The 22,052-nt window shown below is 44.9% G+C and overlaps 1 protein-coding gene across 1 annotated transcript; it reads right to left on the bottom strand.

The window, feature by feature from the left end:
- Positions 1-413: 413 nt before the first annotated feature.
- LOC149436994 (vomeronasal type-2 receptor 26-like) lies at positions 414-21,337 on the bottom strand. Its single transcript, XM_089661204.1, has 4 exons — positions 20,564-21,337; positions 16,686-16,913; positions 15,163-15,286; positions 414-1,558 (listed from the first exon to the last, which is right to left on the bottom strand). The coding sequence occupies exons 1-4, from the start codon at positions 21,335-21,337 to the stop codon at positions 648-650; spliced, it is 2,037 nt and encodes a 678-aa protein (XP_089517330.1). The 3' UTR covers positions 414-647.
- Positions 21,338-22,052: the final 715 nt, after the last annotated feature.

Raw genomic sequence — 22,052 nt, 5'->3', positions numbered from 1 at the left:
CTGGTAATCATTGGTTACTGTGCTGGGAGCAATAAAGCCCACACGGGGAGAGGCTGCATATATGTGTATGGCCATCGAGAAGAGGTTATTAAAGTGGTTGAATAATTAATCATCCCTCTCCCTAATGCCCGCTTACTTAACATTGATCAGAATCATCAACTTTGTCCAGTTATTAGGGAAATAATCCAGGAAGTAATAAAGGTGAACCGGGAAGCAATAAGGTACATTTTCAGGCAGTGCAGTAGGGCAGAGCTGTGAAGATTAGCTGAACAGAACCACAAATACCTTGGCAGGTAAAGCTGTAAACATACTGTACATGTATTACAATGAAGTATGAAGCTGTATTCCCGGACTACCAATTTCTGCACAAAAACATGACCACTACTTCTTGTCCAGAAGAAACAATAGAAAAATACCATCACTTGTCTTTTATTACATGACTACTAGTGGAGCTTTACATTTGATCAGAAAAAACTTTAGATTGTATTTTGTTGTACTTATTGTTAATCTGTCTTTTCTTTTGACTCTCTATGAGACACAATGTATAGGTTATTACCATGACATCATAACTTATCAGAAACAAGCTGCTGCAGAAATAGCACATAAAACCAAATTAATTGCACACATAAGCATTTAAAAATACATATTTAGTGGTTTCTTGTTGCCGGAAAAATACATTTTTTTGTATTATTTTCTGGTTTGAACAGAATTATGTAACATTTTGGGAGAAAAATACAACAGAGAAGTCCAGCACTTGATGACATAATGGCAAAAATCTGCACAGCCACCATGTTTTTCCCTTTAGTGCTCAGATAGGCCGGGATCATGGCAATCCAGACACTGCAGAACACCAGCATGCTGAAGGTGATGTACTTGGCTTCATTAAAACTGTCCGGTAATGTCCTGGCTAAAAAAGCTATAATGAAGCTCACAGCTGCCAGAAGCCCCATATATCCCAGGACAGAGTAGAAGCCGATAACTGAACCCTCATTACACTGAATGATGATCTTTCCCTGATAAGAGTGAGTGTCCTGATCCTGGAAGGGAGGAGAAATAGACAACCAAGTGACACAGATTATGACTTGGATAGATGAACACACACACATTACACAGTTGGGCAATTTGGTCCCAAACCGTTTTCTCCAGGAACTGCCAGGTTTGGTGGCTTTAAAAGCAATACACACCGTGATACTTTTGGCAAGTAGAGAAGAGACGGCAACTGAGAAGATGACACCAAAAGAGGTTACACGCAGCATGCAGGTTACATCTACTGGACGGCCGAGGAACAAGAAGACACAGAGGAAGCTCAGAATGATGGAGACCAGGAGGAGATAGCTCAGGTTCCGGTTATTAGCTTTAACAATGGGTGTATTCCGATGATAAACAAATAATCCCAATATAAGGCCAGTTATAAGACAACATAAAACAGTCACAGATGATATTACTGTAGCAAGGGTGTCATTTTGATAAGAAATAAATTCCACTATTTTTCGCACACAGCGATCTTGTTTATTATTGGGCCATTGGTCATCTGGACATCTCGTGCAGCCTACACTGTCTATAGGGAAAAAATATAATTACAATTTAATGGTTATTTTTAGTTACTGCATAAACTGCATTATGTGCACACTATCCCATTCCACATAATATTGTAATGAAAGTCTCAAACAGGATCCTACTGACCCATTAGAGGATTGAGGGATCATCAGCACTATTATCAAAAAAAGTAACATTCTATTTATTAATCATCTGTCACAATGTCATTTTATGGATCCTTTATATGGATATATAAAGAGCAGGGAGGTTGCAGCATATTAGAGATTTTCATTGAAGCATGCACTGCAGATGGGAGTATGGATAAAATATTAACAGTTTTGCAGTCCTCCATTTTTTCTCAAGCCAAATCATACAGGTAGAGGTATAGAGCTCAGTAGAATTCATACATTTAAGATTCCATTTGGATGCTTCTACTTCAAAGCCGGCAGTGCTATGGGAGGGGAGGTCCAGGCAGTGAGAGAAATCCAGGTCAGTGCAGCAGGTGGGAGAAATAACTGGAACTCATCTTTTGTGGCTCTCACTGCTGCAGCTGGAGCAGGAGATGTTGGCTTTCAGCTGCTGCAGTGAAAGAAAAAAATTGGTTTTAGTTTTCATTCTCTCACCTGTTGCACTCATCACCTACTCTATTCAGACACAATCTCCCCTGTTGGGAGGGGGAACTGCAGGGACCCCCATGCACCTGGGGCCCCTGGACTGTCTCCAGGGGTACCCATGCAAAAAGATGGTTCTGCTCATGGGGATGTGTTGCCAACCTACGATTCCTTTTGTAACTGATGAGACATGAAAAATTTACTGAAGGAGCACATTTTTTTTACTGACAAGCTGAAACATGACAGCAACTCCTATTGTAAACAAAGACAATCAATATGTAAAAGCTAAATTCACCATCAAGGAAAAAATAATAACTTCCCTGATATTTCCAGGAAATTAAATGTGCATTTATTATTTGTACCCAATTGAGCCCACAAAGCATTGTACCTGCGCTCAGTGGATCATGTTTATAAAGGAACAAGCGGACATTCTGGAGGATGTAAGGGGGCACTCTGGAGGTACTAAGTTATTACCTCCATAGTTCTCCCTTACATCCTCCTACAGAGTGCCCTCCTTGGTGCCTTTATGTTTCAATATTTTTATTGAGTTTTCAAGGATAAACATGGAAAAACAGGGAAAAGAAATAAGGGTCAATCATACAACATTACAGTAGACAAATATGGTTGATCAATTTGTTGTAGATCTGCCCTCTGGACAGATGGGGTATTGGTCTTTTTTAGCAATATCATCAGAGGTATTCGTGTGCCTTGGTGAGGAGTTAGGGGAATTAGGGGGGGGGGTGGTGGTGGAGAGGTGGAGGAGGGTAGGGTTGGGGAGGGAGGAATATAACTGGGGAATTGAGTAGCTACCAGTCTTAGTGCGAGGTGTGAGTTCATTTCCTGAGATTTCATCAAGGTTGTATATTACATTTAGGGTGGTTTAGCCATCGGGTCCACTGGAGATTGAATTTGTGATAGGAGGAAGTGTTGGTTGCGCATAGTTTTTCCATTTGGCATTGAGTGTTAAGGTCTGTAATCAATGAGGTGATTGTGGGGGTATTGTTTGTGTTCCATAGTCTAGTAATATTAATTGTTGCGGCAAAGAGTATATGGGTAATTACTGTTCGGGAGCGTGGAGGGAGTTTCTCGAGTCCAATGTGTAGGAGTGCTAGTGATGGGTTCGGGACAAATGGAAATTTGTGTATTTTAGAAATTAATTGGTGTGTTTTATTCCAGAAGGAACAAAGTGATTTGCATGACCACAAAATGTGGATTGTTGAGCCTGGCTCACCACAGAGTCTCCAGCATGTAGAGGATTGTTTCGGGTAGTAGATGGAAAGTTTGATCGGGGTCAGGTAACATTGGTGGAGTATTTTTAAGTATGACTCCCAGTGGGAGCTACATCGGGTAGCTTTATAGGTGATGCTGAAGGTATTTTCCCAACACTTTTAAGTTATTTGGGGCTGAAAGGATTTTCTCCCAATTGGTTAGGGAGGTTGTTTGCAGAGTGAATTGTGAGTTTGTGAGGTGTGTGTAGAAGGTGGAAATACCCCAATCCGGTTACTGGGGTTTGGTGAGGAAGGTGTAGGCTGTAGTTGCTTTTATAGTATTGTGGGGTAGGTTATTTGTTCGTATACAATGAGCAATTCTGAGGTATGTAAAATTTTCAGCAGTAGGAATATTGTATTTGGATTGAAGAGTTTGGAAGGGAAACAAAGATTGATTGGTGTAGAGGTCCCTTATGTTGGTTATTCCTTGTTTTGTCCATTGCGATAGATCCAGTGAGGGAATGAGGAAGTGTAGTATGTTGGTTGGGGTGGGTATTTGTTTAGTGTCTTTGAATTTAGTGAGTAGAAGGTCCCACCAAGCTTGTAGGGAGGCTACAATGCAGGGATGATTTAGTTGGGGTTCTATACGTTTGGACAGAGGGATCAAAAGTATGTTTTGGGGTTTAAGTGGTTGAAAGGGGAGGGTTTCCATTATGGACCAGATTTTTTCCTTCGAAGGATTCCACCAGAAATATAATTGGTCCAAGAGGGTAGCTGTGTAATAAAATTTGTGGGAGTCCTGCTCCTCCTTTGGTTGTAGGTCTGATGAGAAGATTGGTGGTACATCTCGGTTTTTTTGAGTTCCATAAGAATTTTGTAAGAATTGTTTGTAGTTTAGTAAAGAATGAATTAGGAACTGGTAGGGGAAGTGTACGGAATATGTACTAGATATTGGGTAAAATATACATTTTTAGGGTCGCCACGCGGCCTAGTTTGGAGAGTTATGAGGTGCGTAGAGTGTTTAATTCTCGGGGTATAGTTTCAAACAATATTTTGTGGTTTTCTGTGTATAGATGGTCTGTCGCTGGTGTGAGTCTGATTCCTAAGTAAGCAATGCTGTTAGTTTCCCATGTAAACGGAAATTGTTTGGTCAGTTGGGTTTGGAGTTGGGTTGAGATGTGAAGGTTAAGTATGGAAGATTTGGGTTCATTAAGTTTATAGTATGATACTGTTGAGTATGTAGAAAGATGTGAGCGAATCGTTTGGAGGGATTTTTTAGGGTTGGTTACCATAAGTATTATATCGTCCACAAATAGGCTGATTTTGTGTTCCATGTTAAGATGTGTAATTCCTGTGAATGTTCTATCTTCTCTCAGTTTAGAAGCTAGGGGTTCAATAAGGAGTGTAAATATTATCGGGGAGAGTGGGCAGCCTTGTCTTGTACCATTTGATATGTCGAAGGGATCAGATATTGTGCCATCTGTCAGAGCTCTAGCGGAGGGTTGAGAATATAATGACAAGATGGCTTTCATCATCCAACCTGTGATGCCAAATTTTTGAAGTGTCAATTGCATGAATTGCCAATGTATTTGGTCGAACGCTTTTTCTGCATCCAATAATAGGAGCAAAGAGGGGGTCTTAGTACTTTCTAAATTGTGCAGGAGGGAAATAATTCTCCTGGTAGCATCGGGTGCTTGTCAACCTGGGATGAAACCTACTTGATCCGGGTGTATTAGCAGGGGAAGGTAGGGGAGAATTCTTCTGGATATAATTTTTGCGTAGAGTTTTATGTCGGTATTGAGTAGTGAGATTGGCCTGTACTTCTGAACTAGTTGAGGGTCTTTGCCAGGTTTTGGTATAGTCGTTATGATGGATTGCAACATGTCTTTGGGAAATGAGCCTGTGGTTGAAGAGTTTGGTCAGATGTGGTGATAGTTCTGTGGCAAGGTGTTTATAGTATTTGTTAGTATATCTGTCGTTTCCTGGTGATTTATTAATTGGTAGTGTTTTAATGGTCGTTTCTATTTCTTTGGGTGATATCGGGGTGGAAATGGAGTCAAGTTGCTCTGTGTATAGCTGAGGAAGATTGGTTGTTTGGAGAAATTACTGTATGGTCGTGGTCGTTGGCTGAATGGTGTTAGGGTCATTTTTAAGGTTTTAAAGATTTTGGTAGTATTCTGCAAAAGTGTTTGCTATATCTTGTGGGTTTGTGTTTAGGGTATTTGTGGATGGGTGTTTAATTGAGGCTATTTTGGACTTCAGACGTTTTCAGCAAGAATGAGTTCAGTCGCCATAATCGGGGTATAGTCGAATATTGTTTGCTGTCAAGAGAGATTGTGTTGGGGATCGCCGCGGCGCTGGGCTCGGCGCAGGCGCAGTGCACTGCCCTGTGCAGGGACGCGGGCGCTGGGACCTGGCCGACCGCGGCAATTGAGTTTGCGCATGCACAGTAGAGACCGCGGGCGTGCGCCTGGCACCAATGACAGCGCAGAGCGGGATTTTTAAATGGCCCTGAGCTGTCATTCAGTGCCTTCTGGTCTCCTTGTATCCTGTGAACCTGTGAACCTGTTTCTAGTAAGTTGCTGACCCGGATTGTGCCCTGACCTTGCTGCTTTCTCCTGTTTTGACCCTTGCTTGCCTGACCTCTCTCCTGAATGCCCCCTATTGGATCTGACCTGCTGTTGCTGACCTGGCATGTGACCCGACTATTCTTTGCCCGCTGCTGTGTACCGCACCGTCCCCATAGTTACCGACCCGGCCTTTCTGACCTTGCACTTGCTCAGCCATCCATCCATCCCTCTCAACGGGGTCCCCAGACCTCCTTATACCTGGCTCTCTCCCGTGGGAGCCCCTGGCGAATACCCCTACCACTGACGGGTGTCCTCAGTAGTCACGACCTGGTCCCGGGGTACTCCAAGTCCATCCCCACCATCAGGGGCTCTGGTGAACAAGTACTCTGGGGCTTAGACTCCGTACGCTGGGGACGACCGATCAGTGGAGTGCTAGTGGTACCGCCAGGCGGTCCCTTACAGTACCAGAAGACCATGACTGAGCCTAGAGGAGGGCCCTCCCCGCTAGAGGAAATTTGCAGGCACTTAGCTAATTACGGCCCTGCAGGACAGATGTATGCAGCTGGAGAATTGCTTCCAGACTTGCTCTATATCTGACCCTGCTCCACAGGCCCCAGTTTCTGCACCCCCGGCCATGGTAGCTCAGGAACCAGCCTCAGGGGCTTCCGCCCCGCTCCCTATGGCGGAACCCCGAGTACCCTTACCGGAGCGTTTCCACGGGGACCGCACACGCTTCCGGTCATCCCGTGATTCCTGTCTCCTGTTCTTTGAGCTACAACCCCGTACCTTTCTGACCGAAAATGTGAAAGTGGGATTCGTCATTTCACTATTGCAGGGTGAACCCCAGGATTGGGCCCACCGGTTAAGGGGAAACAATGATCCTCATCTGGGAACGGTCAGTAGTTTTTTTGAAGTGATGGCCATCTTGTATGATGAGCCACAGCGGGCAGCCTCTGCCGAAGCGATCTTATATACGCTCCGACAGGGCCGGCGGGCGGCAGAGGAATACGCCTCTGATTTCAGGCGGTGGATGGGGGACACACGCTGGAACGACTTTGTTCTGCTGCACCAGTTCCGTATGGGGCTGTCCGATCCCTTGAAAGATGAGCTGGCCCGGGTGGAGGTTCCCGAATCTCTAGAAGACCTTATTTCCCTGACAATTAAAATTTACCGAAGACTGCGGGAACACAGGCTTGAGAGGTCCGGCCAGGGTCGCGGAAATACCTGGGGTCCATTCCAAGGCCCCAGCCAACCAACTCGACCAAGCATCCAGAATCTACCACCAGGAGATGTTCCAGAACCTATGCAGCTAGGCCTGGAGGAATGCCAGCGCAGACAAACCCAGAACCTCTGCCTTTACTGCGGTGAAGCTGGTCATATGGTGCGATCCTGCCCTCAGAAAATGAGTAAGTGCACCTCTTCTTCTTCTTTGTCTATTAGCAATACCTGCCCTTCTCAATACTTAGTGGTGCCTCTCTGCTTTCAGCTTCCAGAAAGGACCGTGGAGGTGACAGCCATAGTTGATTCGGGGGCATGCAGCTGTTTCCTGGATTTAGATTTTGCTCACCAGCAGGGTATTCCCCTCCAACACAGAAAGAAGGGCTTCAACATATTTTTGGTCGATGGTTCCCAGATAAAATCGGGGGTAGTTAATCAGGAAACTCCCCCCATCGCCACTACCATTGCCAACCAACACCAGGAATTCCTCCGCCTGGATGCTATTGCGTCACCTCTTTTTCCAGTCATTTTGGGGCTCCCATGGTTACGGGCCCATAACCCCCAAATTGACTGGGAAACCGGGTCAATCTCGTTCCCTTCCCAATACTGTCAGGAACAATGTCGCACTTCGGGCCCCGCGGGGCCCCGGGTTCTCCTATGCTCCGAAGGAGACTCTGATTTGAAACAGGTTATTCCCGCAGCCTATCATGGGTTCTTGGATGTATTCAGTAAACGGGGAGCCGATACTCTGCCCCCCCACCGCCCGTATGACTATCCAATCAACCTGTTACCGGGCTCTGAGATTCCTTTTGGGCGAATTTTCCCCCTATCTGAGCTTGAATTGGGGGCCCTAAAAGAATATATTGAGGACAGCCTCCAGAAGGGATTCATCCACCCCTCCACTTCTCCAGCAGGAGCGGGAATCTTCTTTGTGGAAAAAAAGGACAAAACCCTGAGACCATGTATTGACTACCGGGAGCTGAACACGGTCGCGATCAAAAATCGTTACCCGTTGCCATTGGTACCAGAATTGTTTCAGAGCCTAAAGGCTGTGGTTATATTCACAAAACTTGATTTAAGGGGGCCTATAACCTGGTACGCATAAGAGAGGGGGACGAGTAGAAAATGGCATTCCGTACCCGGTTTGGCCATTTTGAATACTTGGTCATGCCATTTGGGCTGTGCCATGCACCAGCCACCTTCCAACATTTCGTGAACGACATCTTCAGCGATTTTTTGGATATCTTTGTTATCGTCTATCTGGACGACATACTGATTTTCTCACCCTCCCTGGAGGATCATAGGATGCATGTGGCAAAGGTGTTGGGGCGGTTGCGGCAGCATGGGTTATATGCCAAGGCGGATAAATGTTGCTTTGAGCAAACCAGCATTACGTTTCTAGGTCTGATTATCTCCACCGCGGGGGTCGCGATGGACCCCCAGAAGGTCTCTGCAATTTTAGATTGGCCTGCACCCACGGACAAAAAAGGCATCCAACGGTTTATTGGGTTCGCAAACTTTTATCGAAAGTTCATCAAGAACTTCTCGGGTCTGGTCTCCGCCATTACTCAATTAACCAAACTTGGAACCCGGTTCAAATGGACACCGGAGGCTCAGGAAGCCTTTGAAGCTCTGAAAAAGCTATTCACCTCGGCACCCATTCTGGACTACCCAGACGCGGCCCTGCCCTGACCTACATCTTGGAGGTAGATGCATCGGAGAATGCGGTAGGATCCATCCTGTCCCAGCGGAAGGGCACCAAAGAATTACTCCATCCCGTAGCATTCTTCTCGAGGAAACTCACCCCAGCTGAGAAGAATTATGATATCGGCGATCGAGAGCTGTTGGCTATCAAAGCAGCGTTAGAGGAATGGAGGTACCTGCTGGAAGGTGCCTCACACCCCATCTTGATTTTCACAGATCATAAGAATCTGGAGTATCTGAGGACCGCCAAGCATTTACGCCCATGACAGGCGAGATGGGCCTTGTTCTTCTCCAGGTTTAACTTTCACATTACATACAGGCCCGGATCTAAAAATACGAAGCCCGATGTGTTATCCCGTATGTACGAGGACTCCAAAGAAGAACTGGTACCCGACACTATCCTGTCTTCGGGGAACTTCTTGGCGCTCCAGACGGACCTTCGCTCCGAGCTAATGGAAGCATCTACGGCCACGTCAACCCCAGTTGGGGTGTCCCTCCAGAACAAGGAGGGACTCCTATGGAAGGAAAATTTAATCATGGTACCTGAGGAAGTCCAAACCCTGGTTTTGGGACATTGCCATGATCACCCACTGGCAGGACACTTTGGCCCAGTCAAGACTCTGGAGCTTCTCCGGCGCTCTTTTTGGTGGCCAAACATGGCTAAGGATTGCAAGCGCTATGTGAGATCCTGTACCATCTGCCAGAAGAGCAAACCATCGAGGAGCAAAGCTTGGGGGCTGTTGCGGCCTTTGCCGATTCCCGAACGGCCTTGGCAGAGGATCGCGATGGACTTCATAGTCGAGCCCCCACCGTCACGAGACCACACAGCAATTCTTGTGGTCGTTGATCGCTTATCCAAGATGGCTCACTTCGTACCACTAAGGAAGACTCCGTCAGCAGCCGAGACGGTGCAAATATTTATCCGGGAGATCGTTAGACTACATGGAGTACCTGAGGACATTGTCTCTGATCGAGGGGTCCAATTTACATCTAAATTTTGGAGGGCTCTGTGCAAGGCCCTGGACATCAAGTTGTCCCTCTCCTCTGCGTTCCACCCTCAGACCAATGGTCAGACCGAGAGGACTAACCAGACCCTGGAGCAATACTTGCGTTGCTACACGTCTTTCCTGCAGGATGATTGGTTGCCACTCTTACCCTTGGCGGAGTTCGCTTATAACAACGCAAGCCATTCTGCAACGGGGCAGTCCCCATTCTTTTCTAATTATGGGTTTCACCCTGTCTTTCTCCCTGATTTGGTCTCTGAATGCCCAGTTCCGGCATCGCAGGATGCATTAACCTTCTTCTCCGCTAACAACAAAGTACTCCAGGAAGCCATCGTTTGGGCCCAAGAGGACAATAAGAATGCGTTTAACAAGAAACGAAGAGGGGATCTGGCGTTGCGGCCTGGGCAGAAGGTGTGGTTGGCCACAACCAATTTAAAGATGCTCTGTCCCTCGAAAAAATTGGGACCTAAATTTGTGGGGCCTTTTCGGGTAAAGCGGATGGTCAACGAGGTAGCATATGAGCTTATCCTTCCTGACACATTCAAAATTCATCCGGTTTTCCACGTGTCCTTGCGGAAACCAGTGATCCCAGATGCCTTCCCAGAATGAGAATCCAGTCCTCCGGAGGCCATAACTGTCGAAGGACAAGAGGAATTTGAGATGGAAACAATCCTTAAGTGCCGAAGAAGGGGGGGCCAGACCCAATTCCTAATTAAGTGGAAGGGCTATGGTCCAGAGGACAATTCCTGGGAACCAGCTCATAATGTCCACGCACCCAGACTAGTCCGGGAGTTTCTTCGCAATCACCCATGGTGGAGAGATCGGGTGGGCATCCGGAGGTTGCCCGTGGGGGGGCAATGTCGGGGATCTCCGCGGCGCTGGGCTCGGCGCAGGCGCAGTGCATCGCCCTGTGCAGGGACACAGGCGCTGGGACCTGGCCGACCGCGGCAATCGAGTTTGTGCATGCGCAGTAGAGACCACGGGTGCGCGCCTGGCACCAATGACAGCGCAGGGCGGGATATTTAAACGGCCCTGAGCTGTCATTCAGTGCCTCTGGTCTCCTTGTATCCTGTGAACCTGTGAACCTGTTTCTAGTAAGTTGCTGACCCGGATTGTGCCCTGACCTTGCTGCTTTCTCCTGTTTTGACCCTTGCTTGCCTGACCTCTCTCCTGAATGCCCCCTATTGGATCTGACCTGCTGTTGCTGACCTGGCGTGTGACCCGACTATTCTTTGCCCGCTGCTGTGTACCGCACCGTCCCCATAGTTACCGACCCGGCCTGTCTGACCTTGCACTTGCTCATCCATCCATCCCTCTCAACGGGGTCTCCAGACCTCCTCATACCTGGCTCTCTCTCGTGGGAGTCCCTGGCGAATACCCCTACCACTGACAGGTGTCCTCAGTAGTCACGACCTGGTCCCGGGGTACTCTAAGTCCATTCCCACCATCAGGGGCTCTGGTGAACAAGTACTCTGGGGCTTAGGCTCCGTACGCTGGGGACGACCGATCAGTGGAGTGCTAGTGGTACCGCCGGGCGGTCCCTTACAGATTGTGATCGGAGCGTGGTCTGACCACGTAATAGTGCCAATCTTGGAGGAGGTGATGTGTTGCAGTGTCCATTTATCGGTGATGAAGAAGTCTATTCTAGAGTAGGATGAGCGGGATGGAGAAAAGTAGGTATAGTCCTTTTCTGTACTGTGTTGACATCTCCAGACGTCATAGAGATCGTTGGAATGGAGAAATCGGTTGAAGGTCCATCTTGAAGATCTTGTATTGGATGAGGAGTCCAGAAGAGGGTTACCAATGATGTTGAAGTCCCCGCCAATGATTAGTCTGCCTTTTCTATGTCGGTTTATGGTGGAGTTAAGTTTGTTAAAGAATTAAATTTGCTTGGTGTTAGGGCCATAGACGTTCACCAAAGTATATGTAGTTTCGTTGATATTGCATATCAATATATGGTAGCGACCTTGTGGGTTTGCTGTCTCCGAAATAAGTTAGAATTTCAGGGAATCTCTTATAGTTGTAATGACGCTGTTCTTTGTTTTAGGATTCATTGCCATATACATTGTGGAGAACTGAGGTATGTTTAATTTAGGGATTTTAAAAGAGGCGAAGTGGTTCTCTTGTAGAAATACGATGTCAGGTTGAATGGTGCAGAGTTCTCTAGAAAGCAGGGATCTTTTGAAGGGAGAGTTGAGACCTCGGACATTTAGCGAAGATATATTTATCATTTTTGTTGATTGTAGGTGATTTGAATGTCGTAGCATTGGTAATTCAGGTGCTATGAAGAGGAGTGGACTTTTCTGTGGTGGAGGCGATGGACCATCAGATGTGCGATTTTGTGAACATGGGACTGCTGTTTTAGTGGACTCGGTGTTCAGCTGTGCAGAGAGCAATGTTGAGAGGGATAATTCGAAGACTGGTAAAAATAGGGATAAAAACGAGGGTAAAAAAGACAAACAACGCAAGTAACATGTGTAGCAGTATCTGCTACTGTGTATGAAGGAGGCGTGAGGAAGCATGACTCTTCCGAGAGCTCATGCTGGGGACGAACTTGGATAAACAGTTTGTTCGATCGATTGCCAACTTGTGTGTTAGTAATTGGTGCCCAGGGAATTGAGCCTGGAGATAATAATGCAACTGAGTGGAGGCTATGTCCGCTCAGTTTCCATCTGTTGTAGTCGGTTGGATGCCGGTTGATGGGAGTTGATTGGTATAATGCTCCATGACTTTAATTATTCAATGCCTGCTTTTAGGGAATTAATTGTGAAAAATCTGCCTTGGTATTTGACCTTGAATTTCGTAGGGAAGACCCACTGATATGCGATGTTGTGGTTCCGTAATGCTTTGGTTATGCTGACAAGCTTTTTATGGTTGATTAGTGTGGCTTTAGACAGGCCTGCGAACAATTTAATGTTTGCTTGGGGTGAAGGGATGGAGGACGGATTCCTGGCTGCAATCATCATTTTTTCCTTCACATGGTAAAAATGTATGCGCGCCAATATGTCCCTGGAATCGTCGTAGGTAAAAATGTCGGTTTGAGGATTCGATGTGCTCGATCTATAGCCAATTCCACGTCAGTGAGAGTGGGAATGAGATTTTTTATGTAATTTTGTATGAAAGGGACAATGGCGTCTGTGGCTATGAATTCTGGAATCCCAAGGAATTTGATGTTGTTCCGCCCGGAGCGATCTTCTAGATCTGCCAGTTTGAGGTTGATTTGTTCGATGTCTGTTGTATGGTCTGTATGTGCGTCTATAAGATCGTTATGTGTGGTGCACATTTCTCCTAATTTGTTCTCGATATGGCGGATGCGTTTTTCCTGGTTTTGAACCGTATTGGAAATTTGGGATAGTGAAGCCGTCAGGTCATTTTGTATTGTTTGTCGCAGGGAAAGGAGCATGTTCTTCATAGAAATCTCCGTGATAGGTTGATCAGAAGCAGGATATGATTCAAATAGAGATGGAGCAGCATCAGAAAGTAGAGTAGGAGAGAAAGAATGCAGCTGTCTGTCAGGGGGAGATCCCATATCCAGCCTAGGTCTGGATTTTGCCGGGCTGTTAGTTGTAGGAGACAGGGGGGGAGAGGACTCACCGGGGTCTCCTGGGTAGAGGGGTCCCTTCAGCCTGGGGTCCAGATGATGTGCAGCCTGGTGGTCTGTGGTCTCCCCTTGATGCTGTTGCTGGGCAGATGAGCCGTTTTGCAGGAGGCCGGCGCCATCTTGGATGCAGGGAGTGTCATTTTTGCAGGGTGACCTGGCGCTTTCCTCCTGCGGGTCATAGCCCTGTCGGATGGCGAGGGTTTGATGGCTCTATGGAGCTAGTTACAATTCCCTGGGGTCATAGTGTGCCGGCGTTTGGCTGGTGGGCGGAGCTCTCTTCAGTGAGTGTCCGTCCTCAGAGCCGGCCGCGCATGCGCACTCTCCTTAGTGCCTTTAGAGTGCCCCCTTACATCCTCCAAAGTGCCCACTTAGTAATACTGTACTAAGGGGGCACTCTGGATGCAATAATGGGACATGCTGGAGGATGTATAGGGGCACTCTGGGAGTACTAAGTTTGTACCTCCTGAGTGGCCCTTATATCCTCCTCCAGAGTACCCGTTAGTGCCCCTTATGTCCTGCTCCTCCGTTAGTGCCCCTTTTCATATACACAAAACACTTCAGAGAAAAAAAAATCCTCATCAGTGACTCTGATCTGTGCATCTGCAGTCTGGAGGCAGCCAATTGGTGACCTGCCAAGCTTGGCCTCTACCTGTGTGGCGGCACGTGTGAATATAAGCCACATCCTACTACCTAATCTGAGGCTGAGCCCAACAGTTCTATACTTGGCTGGCTCTAGCCTGCACATGCACAGTTCAGAGTCACCAACAAGGATTCTATTTTCCTAAAGTATTTTACTGCCAGTCGGGATGTACTCACCACTCGCTTCAGTTTTGTTTTACCTGGAAAAGCTCAGCAGAAATCACAGGCGCAGAAGTGTGCGGGTAGCAAGACCAGGAATTGTGATGACAGACCAGACTACTGCTGGACAAGACAGGTGCTCATAATGTGCCCCCTCTCCTAGTTTGGTGTTTGAGGGCTCAGGAAGACTCACAGCACCAGGCATGCAGAGAATGGAGTGGGGGGGATACACTATGATGGCTGGAATGCCAAGAAGGAGCAGGTGCAGTGACAATGCATAACCTCCATTATGGAGCTGGAACAGAGGAGGAGGGAGTGTGGGAAGGCTTGGAGAGGCACCCTGCTGTGGCTGCAAGACTAGGAGAGACAGTAGCTGGATGGAACATCCTTCACCTCTATCACCAAGCACAGGGAGAGGAGGGGGGAGAGCGCGGGAAGGATCACAGAGGTATCTGGCTAGAGCAGACAGTGGCAGGCTGGATGGGTGTGAGAGCTGGGTGTACTCATGACTCTTCTACCTGTTGTTATGCCCAAAGGAGTGTGGGAGGGAGAACAGAGTCAGCGGTGTGGAGTTGCCCGAGAATCCTGCAGATTGGGCCAGTATATGCTGAGAGGCAGCAGGGCTCCCATATCATGAGTCAGCTCTGGACGGTTGGCAACACAGTCATGGGGCCCCCTACTGGACACGGGTCTTTAGGCAATGCTGAGTGCCCAAATGGTCAGTCTGCCCCTGATTGGTACATTTTGAAAATTATGTAAAGAGCAACTGCAATGAAAAGGACCAGAAAAGTGAAATGCAGACTATAGATATAGTATATACATCTGTATGCATCATCATCTTGATTAATATCACCAACACCCCATCATCAACACTGTCTATATTTGTATAAACCGAGCAGGAACCAGATATACCGGTATCGTTAGATATTTCTCCTTCTGAACATAGAACGCAGTCATAACAGCACGAATATTTTGTTGATCTCAGTTTTTTTCTGCTTCCTGGTAAACAATGTTCAGAGCACTCAGACACCACCACCTGAAAACAATGAAAAGACAAATAATCTCAGTGTTGATGCAGAATATACAGTTAGCACAAACCAAACTGAACGGAACCATCACTGCATGCTGGCCCAGAACCAGTTACAAACATTTTGCTTCACAAAAAGAAAATAACCAATAAAGACCACAACAAATAACCTTAAATCCAAAATTCATCAAGATATAAAGTTCTATGACACAACCCGAACACATAAGAACACTTATAAGATACTCCTAATATCCAAAGGAATACCCTTCAATAATATACCAGTATAATGCCAATTATTTCCAATATTCGGAAGGTCTGGTAAACATACGAACAACAAATAAGTATTAATAAAAAGGTATCACTGATACAGTACCTAAGCCCAATCTCGATCCAGCACTGTGCCTGAGAGCAGTGGGGCTGCCGTCTCTCTCCCTCCTTCCTGGACTTAGTGACAGTAGCGGAAGCCATTGGTTTCTGCTGCTATCAATCAAAACCAGTGATGGGGGAGCAGGAGGTGGGCCCAAGTCACACTGTGTGTTTATAGACACACACAGCCTGGCTAGGGATTGAGCCCGCATGGGGGCCACCATAGGAAGCGGCTTTCTCTTATGGCACATGGAGAAGAGGAGGAGCCAAAAGCACCAGCTTTGGACCCCAGAAGAATCACTTTAATCCATTTTTATGTTTGCATCGTGTTTCACTGTATACAGTTTTATCAGCTGTTACAAGATTCTTAACTAGTGATCCTGATCCTGATCCTGATGGGCAGCCCAAAGGTGAACCTGAACAGCAGGCTGACAATGCTGCTGCCATTTGTGATACAGTGGTTTAGCAACAAGAGTCGCTGTTACTAACAGGATTGCTGGGAAGACACAAAAAAAACAGAGCATTGCCTTTGTTTTAGTTTACTTGTCTTTTCATTTGTTTTTGGGTGTAGTATGGTATTAGTGGAGATGTTTTAGGTGTAAAAAATACCATATTTATAAATGTTAAGATACTTTACACTGTTAGGTATTTGGGGGTATTTTGGTGTATTTTATCGTTCTCTCACCCTTTTAAAAGACTTGAAAAAATTCTTAATCAGCCAAACCCGCCCCACAAGCCCTGATTTGGCATTCCCAGATGATTTAGCTGACACACCAAAAACTCTTCTAAATCTGTAAATGATTTCCAAAAATATGTCTAGGTGAAGCAGGACAGGTTCACTTCCATCCAATAACAAGTCCTGCATAGAGCAATAAGCCGTCTATTACAAATAGCAGACAGTTTCCATTTGTAAAATGTCCTTCTCTTTCATGCAGCTCTTACCAAGAGTCACATGCTCTTTTGTACATTCAACACTTTTACTACACTATGTTTATATCCATTTGCTAGTTCTCCATATAACAATGAGTATAAACAGGCATACCTGGTGGTTGTGTTTCCACGTTATGGCTTGTGAATTGATGAAGAGTTGCTGACCCTCTGCTGCCCATGGGGTAAAATTTCCGACATCCACATCAATTATATCCAATCTGTCGATGAATAATTTGTTTGTTATCTTGAAGTGGCTGATTTGTTCCCCATTTTCATCAAAATAAGACATGAGTTCATTTGCCTGTAGTGAATATTTCATTTCTTTTATGTTCTGTTTTGACTGTATATTAGAAAAAAATATAAACAAGATCAATGAATACCATTGTAAAATTAAAGAATATGCTCACTTTATGGAAATAAATGTTCATAGGGGCAGTATCATGGCCTAATGGTTAGCATGTATTCCTTGCAGCTTGGGCAGCTATTAGAAACCACGGGGCCCCATACAGCCAACTTGATAGGGCCCTTCCCAAAAGAAACACAGTTTACTATATTTTGGTTTATGAATGAACACAGTGAGCGATCAGTACCGAACACTTGTGTTCATTCAGGAAAGGAAGAGGCTGGTAAATGTGACATTTATAGGACCCTTCCCCCATTCTCCATCCTGAAGGATCCTATTGTGTGCTTGCAGCTGACGGTGAGAAGGAGAAGCCGGCAGCACTTCGGGGGTGAAGGCACACAGGGGGGGTCCTGGGCAGCAGGGGGAAACAAATGGTGCACAGGGAGGATGGTGGGTGCAGCCAAGGGGGGGCAATCACTGGAACCGATCCCCTGTATGTCTTTCACTGCAGCAGCTGAAAGCCAGTGGAAGGGAGAGGAAAAGCTTTCAGCTGCTGCAGAGAGAGCCATTCATGGGTTCCAGTAATTGCCCCCCCCACCATACCAATCACCCTCCCTGCCCACATTTGATTCATCCAGCTGCCTGGGCCCCATACAGGAGGACTGGTGGTACTCCCTTATCCACAGCCCTGCTTGGGGTTTTTGGTTCAAATCTTGACTTTGTGCAGCCTTGAACATTGCTTGTGTGGGTTTCCTCTTGCATTCAGGGCATCCAAGTGAGCTATTTGGCTCCTGTCTAAACTGGCCCTCATACATGTGTGGGTCAAATACAAAATCCCAACTCACACCTTCTAAGCAGACCTTGTCAGTCTAATGTCTGATGAAGCTGCGGAATGTATTTCAAACATGGAGCCAGAAAAAGTAAGGTCCCGAGATTTTAATTTCATCAAAGATCACAATACAGTGGTGGGAATGGAATGAGAAAATTCATGCTAATCATTAATTTTATCTATCCAATTTTATGATATAAAAAAACAAAAAATGTTATTTACTTTATTTCCTATACATTTTTATTGGTATTCAATAAGTATACAGTGGCTTCATCGTGTGCAGTGAACATTCTGTATTCCTTGAATACATCGGTTCCCAAACCATGACCCACTGGTTACCCTAAACCAACCGCTGCAATGAAAAGGCCCCACATGCAGGACTTTCTTATGGCAAAATGGAGGAAGGAAGGTATTAAGTGACAGTGGGTGCTGGGCAGAGTATTCCTGAACCCAACAAGAAACATTTTGTAGCAAAGGGACTGTAGATGGGCAAACAGGTAGTGAGAGAAGCCAACAAAAAAGAAAATATACTATAAAGTTCCAAGTTTATTGTACAAAATGTATAAAAGGACATAATAGTGACCACATCCATGTAATATACCCAGATATAAGTCACATCTGTACTACAGAGTACCATGAGCAGCCCCCATGATGGATATGCAGCATACATAGGACCCGTGTTCTTGGACAACATACTGTATGTGTTCACATGCGCTCCTGACGAAGAAAGAGTGTTTTCAAAACACGTTGACATTATTATGTGAACCTTCTTTGTAAAAATCTGAATTTTCTCTGTAGTACAGATGTGAATCATATCTGGGTATATTACATGGATGTGGTCACTGCTATGTCTTTTTTAAATTTTGGACAATAAACTTGGTGGTTTCTGGTATATATTCTTTTTGTTGGCCTCTCTCACTAAGTGTATGCCTTCCTACAGTCCCTTTGCTACAAAATCTTTCTTGTTTTATATATTGGTGAGATGTGGACATAATAACATGGTATCTTCTTCATTTATTCCATTATCCCTGCACCCAGAATTCTATGACAAGCATAGACTCATCAGGCTGAGGAGTGGTCTCTGTATCATCTCTGCTGTGATGTTACCACAACGAGTGGATGGGGATATAAAGCAGGCACCTAGGTATGCTCTACTGAACACCAAGTATGGGGCATTGTCTTCCCACCTCTAATGAAAAATGATGGGGCACTATATTCCTCCCACTGACACCAATGATGGGGCATTATGTTCCTCCCTCTGACACCATTGATGGGGCATTATTTGTCTTCCACTGACACCATTCAAGGGTATAATATTCTTCCTTCTAACACCAGTGATAGGGAATTATGTTCCTCCCTCTGACACCATCAATGGGGCATTATGTCCCTCCCTCTGACACTAGTGATGGGGCACTATGTTCCTCCTTCTGACACCAGTGATGGGGCACTATGTTCCTCCTTCTGACACCAGTGATGGGGCACTATGTTCCTCCTTCTGACACCAGTGATGGGGCACTATGTTCCTCCTTCTGACACCAGTGATGGGGCACTATGTTCCTCCTTCTGACACCAGTGATGGGGCACTCTATTCTTTCCACTAACACCAGTGATGGGGCACTTAAGTTATTACTAAATGTATGCTTCCTACAAACACAAAGGAAATGATTAGTCTACTGACCACTGATATAGGGGCAATTATTATTCTTACTGACACACAGGAAATTATTACTTCTTCTGACCCTTGGTACAGGTGTATTTAGTGCTCCCACTGGCCACTGACACACGGGTTTTAATTTCTTCTACTGACCACCAACTCCAAAGCATTTATGACCCGGAATGACAAAGGGGCGTGCATTACTACTGTCAATACAGATATATTTATTATTAGAACCATTTAAGAGTCATTACTTTCATGAAACTATATTGCAGATAGACTGCGCATGCATTTGTTGCCTCGGTGGTAAGTAGGTGAATTACCCGGCAACAAGGTATTCCTAGAAAGGAGGCTCATTTCAGTATAAGCACTTTTTTTACTTTTTCACATAAATATTGAAATTTGCATGTCATGATAGAAAATTACTTTAAACACCCAAACAAGTATATATTTTCTGAAAGCAAGGGCTCTGTAGAACAAAATAGTGGCAGTTGCAATTTTCTATGTTGCATGAAATTTGGGCAACTATTGATCAAAGACATATCTTCAGGGAAAAATATATTAAAGTGAATTTTTAGTACATGCAGGCACAATTTAATACTTGTTTTGTTTTGGGGGGATATGAAATATGGGGTTGTGTTGAGTAAAGAAGTGCCTATGCACTGGAAAAAAACTACAGTACCCCAAACTGCCCATAGCCAATGCTTTAACAGCCTTTATTGCTCTCGCTTCGATATTCACAACAATGTCTTGCGTGTGTGTGACAATTGCTGTTCACATACATGTGTACCCAGTGTGTGGGTGTTGGGTAATGGGGTGCTTTCACATTTGTTTTCACATTTTTTTTAATTACAATTTACTTTTGTAACATTTTGTTTATTTAACTCTAGCTAACAAGCCTCCGATGTGATGGTATAGGCAGGGTAGGTTCTCCTTATGAAAAGATCAATGTCACCCATGTTTTCCACTGCAGCAGATCAAGTACATATTGTGCTTGATTAGCTACTTACCCAGCTTCAGGTGCTGGGGAATGACAGCTCTGAACCTGGGAGGGATGTAATGTTTTTTGCTTCTGGGCTCATTTGTCACAGAGGAGATCTCGAATCAGAGGTTACAGTCATCAAGTGGTTATTTAAAATGATAGGTTTGTCATCACTTTCTTACCTTGTAATCAATGTTTTCTTCTCCATACTTCCATTTTAGAAATAAATGCCTATTGTGCAGAGCTTTAGCCAAGACGTCTACTGCATAGTACACATATGGAGTCACACCCGAGGACAGGAATTTATTTATATTGGGTGCAACAAATTCTATAGTTTCATTTTCTCCACTAATTGTGCCATTAATTGCAAAGAAAGTGCTTCCATGTTCACCAAGGGACATAGATTGCTGAAATAATGTCACATTCAGTAAATGAGCAATTTTGGGGTATTTTTGAATGCTGTGAAAAAAATCCTCAGCTCTTATAATCCGTTGCATAGAAAGTTCTATAGCCAAGCTACAATTAATTTCCAGAAAATCTGCGTCTTCGTTCAAAGAACTGGAGGTCCAAGATGGAGGAAATATGAAGGTTTTATCATGGAGCTCTTTTTCATTAAATATCAAAAATGTTAAAAAGAGGACAGAAAAGGATCCGCACAAGATTATCACACTGGCTTTAGAGTTTTGTAAAGTTTTGCATGTTGAAAAATTTGGATTGGCAGAAATATTGGATGTCAATTTAATTATGAAGGCAGCACAAATTCCATTGTCTGTCATGGACTTGGTTAGTCTCTGAAGCGCATTCTCCCCAGAATCATCGTCTGACACCAATATCCCAACCCAGGTCCAGCCAAAGTGATTTAGGATTTCAGTTATTATAGTACTGTGGATGTGATCATTTTGAACTGTTCTGAACACATGTGGATAAATGTGTCTGTTGGTTAGAGAGTAGTCCATCGCTCCAAAACTGATCTGAAAATCATCAGAATAAAATACAATATTCTCCTAACATCTTAGCATGGAAATTTATGCTAAACACATATATTGTCTAAATACAAGAGCCATTCTTGTAGCTGGCCAGCTAAGACCAGTCCTAGGTTGCTAATATGGTTCACATATATGTGTATACCAAACCTGCCAATAACCTCAGTACAGTGTATATGTACATATGTTAAAGCCAAAAGCAGAATCATTGCTGTGATTTATGTCTTTGATTGTTATATGACATTTATATATTCATTGTGTTAGCAGAAGCAGAAAAGGAAAATATGCCTTTAAGATTTAGTTAAAGGTGAGCCAATCACAGACAGCCTCATACTGTACAGAGCCTTAACCAATCCCAGCCAGTTTCACATTTGTGCCTGTGTAAAACTCCCTGCTAGGATTTTCTAGAGACACATGCTCACCAGACAGAGGAGGAAACAGACAAAGTTCCAATCAGAAAAGCTTTATGGAAGTAGAGAAGGCCAAATAGGTATTTAATGCACTTGTGTGTTCCTCTATTGTTTAACAGTGCAGGTAGATCTGTGTGTAAAACTGTTGTATGTGTTTACTTGTAGTTCCACCGAACTTACGAATCAAGTCACTGTAGAGTAATCTAACAAATTTATAAATCCAAGTGAATTTATCAATCTATCGAAATATACAGAACGAATTTATCGAATCTATTGAA

The sequence above is a fragment of the Staurois parvus genome, unplaced genomic scaffold (genome assembly GCF_062004578.1).
Source record: "Staurois parvus isolate SC_StPar_1 unplaced genomic scaffold, SC_StPar_1.0 ptg001325l, whole genome shotgun sequence".
NCBI lineage: Eukaryota > Metazoa > Chordata > Amphibia > Anura > Ranidae > Staurois > Staurois parvus.
This window is presented reverse-complemented; position numbering and strand designations above follow the sequence as displayed.

Excerpts from the sequence above, each read along its gene's own strand:
- LOC149436994 (XM_089661204.1), bottom strand. The coding sequence starts at position 21,337 with ATGGACTACTCTCTAACCAACAGACACATTTATCCACATGTGTTCAGA. Across the intron at positions 16,914-20,563 it reads AAGAAAACATTGATTACAAG|TCAAAACAGAACATAAAAGA; the intron begins GTAAGAAAGTGA and ends TCTAATATACAG. Across the intron at positions 1,559-15,162 it reads AGAAATATCTAACGATACCG|ACAGTGTAGGCTGCACGAGA; the intron begins GTATATCTGGTT and ends TTTTCCCTATAG.